The following is a 9,334-nucleotide window of genomic DNA, read 5'->3' as shown; positions in this document are numbered from 1 at the left end:
GAGAAGCTGTAGAACGGGAAATTCAATCATTAGTAACAAAAGGAATATTGGTACCAGTGTTGCAAAGTGAGTGGGCGACACCTTTGGAAGTGGTACGTAAACCAAACAAACAGGTCCGGTTGTGTGAAGATTACAAAGTGACCTTAAACCCAGACTGTCGGACGGATCACTACCCTCTCCCGCTCATGGAAGATTTGTTCGTTTTACTGAGTGGTTGTAAGTACTTTACCGTACTTGATCTGTCTACAGCCTACCAGCAGCTGGAATTGCATCCGGAGTCACAAGATTTGGTCACTGTGAACACAGGCCTTGGTTTGTTCACAAGTCCACGAGATTGCCTTACGGCATCACTAGTGCTCCTGCAATTTTTCAGTCCGTCATGGACAAAGCACTGGAAGGGCTGAGAAATGTCGCATGCTATCTAGACGATGTACTAATAGCGGGCGATACTTATAAGGACTGCTATAAAAAGGTAGAAAGCGTGCTGGCACGGTTCAGCCAACAAGGCATCAGACTAATGAAAGAAATATGCCGATTTTTTCAGACGTCTCTTCATTATTTGGGACATGTGATAGATCAACATGGAGTTCGACCATCGGAAGAGGAAGTAAACGCCATACGGGAGGCCCATGCCCCAAATATAAATCAGAACTGCGCTCCTACTTGGGCATGATTAACTTTTATGGCAAGTTTGTGCTGAACATGTCAACCGAGCTGAAGCCGTTGTATGACTTATTACAGAAGGGCACAAAATGGCGTTCGTCAAGGGCAGTAGACAACGCATTCAACAGAAGTAAGGCGTGGCTTACGCATGAAAACGTTTTAACGTTCTATGACCCAAAAAAGGAATTGGGGCTTGTATGTGATGCTTCAGCGTACGGAGTGGGAGCGGTTCTTTTTCACAGAGTTGGAAATGAAGAGAAACCGATTGCTTATGCATCACGAACTCTGAGCAAGGCTGAAAATGGTTACGCCCAAATTGAAAAAGAGGCCCTAGCATTTGTTTTTGGGCTGAAAAAGTTTCATAGATGTCTGTATGGCAGAGATTTCAGCATCTATTCGGATCACCAGCCGTTGGCATGGCTGTTAGGTCATGGAAAACAAATTCCGGCGATGTCAGCAGCCAGGATGCAGAGGTGGGCTCTCTTACTTGCTGCCTACAGTTACAAGTGGGTTTATCGGAAGGGTAGCCCGATTCAGAATGCTGATGGGCTGTCACGTCTGCCTTTGCCCAACGTGAACAATACATCAGACTACGTCAGTTTCTTTTCGGCGGTGGATGAAGTACCATTGTCAGCTGGTGAAATTAGGAGAGAAACTGAAAAGGATAGTATGATGAAAAGAGTGTTGTTTTTCACACAGAACGGATGGCCTTCACATGTAGAAAATGAGGCATTGCAACCGTACTTTGTGTGCCGTCACGAATTGTCGGTTGTCCAAGGGTGTGTAACATGGGGAAATCGAGTGATCATTCCCGAAGTGTTTAGGAAAAAAGGGTTGTCCCTGTTGCACGAGAGACATCCAGGCACCACCAGAATGAAAATGCTATCACGTAGTGACGTGTGGTGGCGTTTGATAGCATATGATGTCGAAAACACTGTCAAAAACTGTAGTACTTGTCAACTAACGCAGAACGCGCCACCACGTGCTCCATTATTAACGTGGGGTTGGCCAACGCGCAGATGGCAAAGGGTGCATCTTGATTTTGCATACCGGGATCAGAACTGGTTTTTGATTCTCGTAGATGCTCATTCAAAGTGGGTAGAGGTGTTTCTAATGAGTTCCACTACGACAAAACGTACCATCGAAAGATTGCGAAGTGTTTTCGCCGCGTTTGGACTACCAGAAGAGGTAGTGACAGACAATGGACCCCCGTTTGTGGCGACAGAGTTCGTAGAGTTTCAATCGATGAATGGGGTACGCCACACGAAAAGTCCTCCGTACAATCCCGCCTCAAATGGAAGCGCGGAACGGTGTGTGCAAACCGTCAAGCGGGACCTCCTGAGGCAGGTAATCGACGAGCAACGGACGGGTGTACCGAAATCGATGCAACATCGAGTGGACCAGTTTCTGTTTGCATACAGAAATACCCCAACTGGTACGACCGACAGAACTCCAGCCGAGCTGTTTCTCTCTTGGAAGCCTAGGACCCGTCTGAGCTTCCTTCATCCTGAAATGGAGAGACGCATGAGAGATCGCCAGCAACAAATCAAGACAGCCGCCGACATGAGAAGAAGTTCTTGGCGAACTTTTGAAGCAGGCGACCAAGTCCTCGTCCGGGGATCACGTCCGAGAGATCCTGCATGGTTGGTGGGACGTGTTGTGAAGAAAGTAAGTGCATCAACCTACGTCGTGATAGTGCAAGATCAGCATCGGTAGGTGCACGTGGATGATGTCCGTCCGAGACACTTCGAAGATTCGTCTGCACAGAAAAGAAATGTCGACACTCCGGCTGTAATACCACGATGGGCGTCCGGTGGTTCTCGAGACAACATGACAGAGCCTGCTTCCCTCGATATGGAGCATGTTTCCGAGACAGCGGTACCGGCCACACTAGTGCTTCGAAGTGGCATACGAGAACGTAGGCCACCGGAGAGGTATTCTTGTGTGAGTCAGCCAAAACATTGATGGGGAAGGAGTGTTGTGTTTGAGTATTGTTTCAATAAATAGCGCGAGGCGGCGGGCAAAGAAGTTAGCGCGCGCCTGGGATGTGCGAGACAAAAACGAGGGCATGGGACATTAAAACCGTTTGGCTCTGGAAGCTACATCGGCTGCACCTCGTCTTGTCTTTTGCCGTAAGCACCGTGGTCGTAAGCCACAACAATCTGTCCTGGTTTTCTACCAACCATGTGACAGAAGAAACTGGGACTCTTCTAATTTTGTGATCTGTTTTGTTTCTTCCTGGCGTTATAGGTATGTTGCCAATCGCCGATTTGTGCGCTTGGTGTGGGGGCGATTGGCAGGGGCAACAGGTTTGTCCTGCCCTCTTGTGTTGTGCAAACAATCAGGGAGGCATTTCCTAGTGAGGAGGAGACGGCATTTCGGCACCCAAGTTTTCCAAGGTGAGGCTTGGTGCAACAATTTTACTTCTGTTTATTTTCATATACCACAAAACAACTATACAGTTTTCATTTCGTTGCATAAACCAACAGATGAAAAAATCAAAATATATTAAAGCACTATACAGTTTTCATTTCGTTGCATAAACCAACAGATGAAAAAATCAAAATATATTAAAGCACTATACAGTTTTCATTTCGTTGCATAAACCAACAGATGAAAAAATCAAAATATATTAAAGCACTATACAGTTTTCATTTCGTTGCATAAACCAGCAGATGAAAAAATATATATATATATATTGAAACACTATACAGTTATCATTTCGTTGCATAAACCAACAGATGAAAAAATCAAAATATATTAAAGCACTATACAGTTTTCATTTCGTTGCATAAACTAACAGAAGAAAAAATCAAAATATATTAAAGCACTATACAGTTTTCATTTCGTTGCATAAACCAACAGATGAAAAAATCAAAATATATTAAAGCACTATACACTTTTCATTTCGTTGCATAAACTTGCAGATGAAAAAATCAAAATATATTAAAGCACTATACAGTTTTCATTTCGTTGCATAAACCAACAGATGAAAAAATCAAAATATATTAAAGCACTATACAGTTTTCATTTCGTTGCATAAACCAGCAGATGAAAAAATATATATATATATTGAAACACTATACAGTTATCATTTCGTTGCATAAACCAACAGATGAAAAAATCAAAATATATTAAAGCACTATACACTTTTCATTTCGTTGCATAAACCAGCAGATGAAAAAATCAAAATATATTAAAGCACATACAGTTTTCATTTCGTTGCATAAACCAACAGATGAAAAAATCAAAATATATTAAAGCACTATACAGTTTTCATTTCGTTGCATAAACCAGCAGATGAAAAAATATATATATATATTGAAACACTATACAGTTATCATTTCGTTGCATAAACCAACAGATGAAAAAATCAAAATATATTAAAGCACTATACAGTTTTCATTTCGTTGCATAAACTAACAGATGAAAAAATCAAAATATATTAAAGCACTATACAGTTTTCATTTCGTTGCATAAACTAACAGATGAAAAAATCAAAATATATTAAAGCACTATACAGTTTTCATTTCGTTGCATAAACTAACAGATGAAAAAATCAAAATATATTAAAGCACTATACAGTTTTCATTTCGTTGCATAAACTAACAGATGAAAAAATCAAAATATATTAAAGCACTATACAGTTTTCATTTCGTTGCATAAACTAACAGATGAAAAAATCAAAATATATTAAAGCACTATACAGTTTTCATTTCGTTGCATAAACTAACAGATAAAAAATCAAAATATATTAAAGCACTATACAGTTTTCATTTCGTTGCATAAACTAACAGATGAAAAAATCAAAATATATTAAAGCACTATACAGTTTTCATTTCGTTGCATAAACCAACAGATGAAAAAATCAAAATATATTAAAGCACTATACACTTTTCATTTCGTTGCATAAACCAGCAGATGAAAAAATCAAAATATATTAAAGCACTATACAGTTTTCATTTCGTTGCATAAACCAACAGATGAAAAAATCAAAATATATTAAAGCACTATACAGTTTTCATTTCGTTGCATAAACCAGCAGATGAAAAAATATATATATATATTGAAACACTATACAGTTATCATTTCGTTGCATAAACCAACAGATGAAAAAATCAAAATATATTAAAGCACTATACAGTTTTCATTTCGTTGCATAAACTAACAGATGAAAAAATCAAAATATATTAAAGCACTATACAGTTTTCATTTCGTTGCATAAACTAACAGATGAAAAAATCAAAATATATTAAAGCACTATACAGTTTTCATTTCGTTGCATAAACCAGCAAACGAAAAAATATATATATATATTGAAACACTATACAGTTATCATTTCGTTGCATAAACCAACAGATGAAAAAATCAAAATATATTAAAGCACTATACAGTTTTCATTTCGTTGCATAAACTATCAGATGAAAAAATCAAAATATATTAAAGCACTATACAGTTTTCATTTCGTTGCATAAACCAACAGATGAAAAAATCAAAATATATTAAAGCACTATACAGTTATCATTTCGTTGCATAAACCAACAGATGAAAAAATCAAAATATATTAAAGCACTATACAGTTTTCATTTCGTTGCATAAACCAGCAGATGAAAAAATATATATATATATTGAAACACTATACAGTTATCATTTCGTTGCATAAACCAACAGATGAAAAAATCAAAATATATTAAAGCACTATACAGTTTTCATTTCGTTGCATAAACCAACAGATGAAAAAATCAAAATATATTAAAGCACTATACAGTTTTCATTTCGTTGCATAAACCAACAGATGAAAAAATCAAAATATATTAAAGCACTATACAGTTTTCATTTCGTTGCATAAACCAACAGATGAAAAAATCAAAATATATTAAAGCACTATACAGTTATCATTTCGTTGCATAAACCAACAGATGAAAAAATCAAAATATATTAAAGCACTATACAGTTTTCATTTCGTTGCATAAACCAGCAGATGAAAAAATATATATATATATTGAAACACTATACAGTTATCATTTCGTTGCATAAACCAACAGATGAAAAAATCAAAATATATTAAAGCACTATACAGTTTTAATTTCGTTGCATAAACTAACAGATGAAAAAATCAAAATATATTAAAGCACTATACAGTTTTCATTTCGCTGCATAAACCAACAGATGAAAAAATCAAAATATATTAAAGCACTATACAGTTATCATTTCGTTGCATAAACCAACAGATGAAAAAATCAAAATATATTAAAGCACTATACAGTTTTCATTTCGTTGCATAAACTAACAGATCAATACATGAAAATATATTGAAGCAAGCATTACACAATATATACAAGGCCATGTCGCTGCTCTACAGCAGAATAATGCAGTTGACAAGAGAATGAACACTGAGAAAAGCTCGATGTCGTCTGTGAACAGCAATAGGGTACTGTCACACTCTCCATCAGGCTAGTAGCACTGCCGGATTCCCTAGCGGTAGTTGTCTGCTACCGCGATCACCATCACGAGACATTAAAGCACTTCTTCATCAGGCCCGGAAGCGAAAATAACGTTGTCATATTTCTGTTCAGCCAGCCACGCCCTGCTGGTCTTGCGGTCTGTCTACACTTGTAACAATTGGCGACGAGAAAAAGAATTCATTCAGGTTCTTCAGGCGTCGCAAGTTCTATCTACACTTGTAACAATTGGTGACGAGAAAAAGAATTCATTCAGGTTTTTCAGGCGTCGCAAGTTCTATCTACACTTGTAACAAATGGCGACGAGAAAAAGAATTCATTAGGTTCTTCAGGCATCGCAAGTTTTATCTACACTTGTAACAATTGGTGACGAGTTAAAGAATTAATTTAGGTTTTTCAGGCGTCGCAAGTTCTTTCTACACTCGTCACAACTGGTGACGAGAAAAAGAATTCATTCAGGTTCTTCCGGCGTCGCAAGTTCTATCTACACTTGTAACAATTGGTGACGAGAAAAAGAATTCATTGAGGTTCTTCTGGCATTGCAAGTTCGCGACATATTCTACAGCTACCAGGTTTTCTTCAAGCTTCTGAGTTAGCCATGCCTACATTCGGCAGAATTGAACCTTTTCAGGGAAAAGGCGAGGAGAGGCCATCATACGTCAAACGTCTTGAAGCTTCTTTTTTTTTTTCAGCGAACAATCTTGACGATGACAAGAAAAAAGACATTTTCTTCAGTTGTTGCGGTGCTGAAACCTACTCCCTAGTGCGAGATCTGGTGAAGCCCGCCAAACCACAAGATAAGTCTTTAGGCAAAGTTCTTACCGTTCTCGGGAGCCAGTACTGCCCCAAACCTTTTGGTATTGTTCAACGTTTTCGTTTTAATTTCCGTGTTCCCGCAGAAGGGGAAACCGTAAGGAAATTTGTTGCAGCATTGAAGAGCCTGTTGAAGCACTGCAATTTTGGAACAGCGCTAGGAAACACGCAGAGAGATCGCATAGTCTAAGGAAAAATCAGCGTTACAATCTCGACCAGGCTCCTGGAGCTGGCGGTCCTCACGTTCGAGGATGCTGTACAGACCGCTTTGGCCATGGAAGCAGCGAAAAAGGACGCCGGAGAGATTTGACAGGCAAGCTCTAGCAGCAATGCGTTCAAGACTAACTTGTCACGGCATTGGCGGGAGACGTCACCTGCTACTGCTGCGGAGATGGACACCTTGCATCCAGCTGCGAGCATGTGAATACCACGTGCAGCTACTGCAGGAAGCGGGTGCACCTGTCGAAAGTGTAATTCAAAATAGAAGAACGGCCGGTTGTCCAAGAACAAACCTGCGAACCAGCGTTTTTCAGGGCCAGGACGCAAGTCCCGTCCACCTCATACATTTCCAATAAACGTTCTTGATGACAACACTGAAGATACCAGAGTGACATCGTCCCGAGGTTTTTGACATGTGGTAAGTTGACAGCGCTGCGTCCTCACCGCCTTTCACCATCACTGCCAATATGTGCAGCAAGCCACTTTCCATGGAGATGGATACAAAAGCAACTCTGTCCGTCATGTAAAAAAAAAATGTTTTCAGGAGATACTTTTAGTTGTCAAGCCATCTAGAATGCTGTTGCGAAGTTACTCCGGGGAACTGACTCTGGTCTAAGGCGAAATAGATGGAAGAGTACAGTTCCATGACAAAAAGGCGGTATTACTTGTCTTCCTTAGAGGAGATGGTTCGCCTACACTGTTTGAACGCAATTGGATTCGAAAGGTGGGAATCAATTTCTTGAAGGTGGAGGTAACCGTTCATTCCCTCTCGGATGTGAAAACTCTAGTTCACGAGTTATTGGAAGTCTTCGAGAAACGTCTGAGCACCTTTAAGAGCACCGGAGCCACAATTCATGCACCACATTTCAAGCCACGCCCGCTACCTTTTGATTTGAAGGATAGAGTTACGCAAGAGCACCAGTGGCTAGAAAGAGAGGGTGTTATTATACCGGTCAAAACTTCAGCCTGGGCTGCACCCATTGTTCCTGTGGCAAAGTAGGATGGTCGTGTGAGGATTTGCACAGATTTCAAAGTTACTTAAATCCAGTGGCAACATTAGAGAAGTACCCCATTCTAAGAATCGAAGATCTGTGGGCCACGCTTTCCGGGGGCGAGGAATTTACAAAGTTGGATTTGAGGGATGCCTACCAGTAAGTAGTTCTCGAACAAGACTTCAAAACGTATGTGACCATTTCAACACACATGGGCTTGTTCCAGTACACCCGTCTTCCTTTCGGAGTGTCGTCTGCTCCAGCTATCTTCCAGCGAGAAATAGAAAACTTGTTTTTGGGATTGCCACACGTTGCTGTGTATTGGACAACATTCTTGTCGCTGGCAAGTCTGACTCGGATCACCTTCGCAATCTTCGTTCGGTTCTCGCTCGTCTTCATTTCTGTTCAGCCGGCCACGTCCTGCTGGCCTTGCGGTCTATCTACACTTGTAAAAGGTACCATTACACAACAGAAAGCAAACTAGATCGAGGTAGAGTTATATACAAGTACAGAGAAGAGCAACGTTACTGGATCGGCTAAGTTGACAAGGTCAGAGAAAAAAGTGACGCGCTGCCATTCACTGCCGTGTAGCGGCATTCGTGTCGCGGCCCACCCAACCCGCTCGGTCCAACAATTGAGTACCCTTGGATACACGGTGAAGTCACATAGTTTCTGTGTGGGTTTACAAAGTGTTTTACTAACAACTGTTGCATTGTGGTAATGTCCGGATTTCGACAACATTTGTACGGACGTTTTCGCTTAGTTCACGCCCGCCAGGCCTTCATAGTTTTGACAGTTTTCAGCACCAAGGCAAGCAAGCTCAAAGAAAGGACTTCATTTACCGTGGTTTGTCGCACACGGACCGTTCTGTTTTGGTCGTTTGCGGACTGAAATACAGTGAACATTTCTCTTCTGGTGTTCTGTGTTTGTGTCTGAAGTTCAGGAATAAACTGCTGCATATATTGTAAAGCCACATGAGGAAAGAACGCCAATATGAAGACGTCTTCGTAATTTGAAGGAAGCGGGCTGTTTTTGTATTTGGCAATGTCAAGGCCTACTACTACTAGAACATCGGAGGTGGTGAAAACGGCCAAGTTATTCCTCTCTTGTGTTTTTTGCGTGCGTGACAACCTCGGTCTCTTGGGTGTGCGTGCCATTTCGGAGACGTGAGAAGGGGTAAGAATT

General features: G+C 40.4%; 1 protein-coding gene across 1 annotated transcript; it reads left to right on the top strand.

The window, feature by feature from the left end:
• Nucleotides 1–1,542: 1,542 nt before the first annotated feature.
• On the top strand, nucleotides 1,543–2,379 carry LOC121837797 (uncharacterized protein K02A2.6-like). Its single transcript, XM_042293615.1, has one exon. It carries the CDS (start codon nucleotides 1,543–1,545, stop codon nucleotides 2,377–2,379), a length of 837 nt encoding a protein of 278 aa, XP_042149549.1.
• Nucleotides 2,380–9,334: the final 6,955 nt, after the last annotated feature.

Source organism: Ixodes scapularis, unplaced genomic scaffold (assembly GCF_016920785.2).
Source record: "Ixodes scapularis isolate PalLabHiFi unplaced genomic scaffold, ASM1692078v2 PGA_scaffold4__175_contigs__length_147842914, whole genome shotgun sequence".
In the NCBI taxonomy this organism is placed as follows: Eukaryota; Metazoa; Arthropoda; class Arachnida; order Ixodida; family Ixodidae; genus Ixodes; species Ixodes scapularis.
Note: the sequence above shows the minus strand (reverse complement) of the source record. Positions and strands in the feature narration are given on the sequence as shown.

What these genes read in the sequence shown, in the direction of transcription:
- LOC121837797 (XM_042293615.1), top strand. Translation starts at nt 1,543, where the DNA reads ATGCTATCACGTAGTGACGTGTGGTGGCGTTTGATAGCATATGATGTC.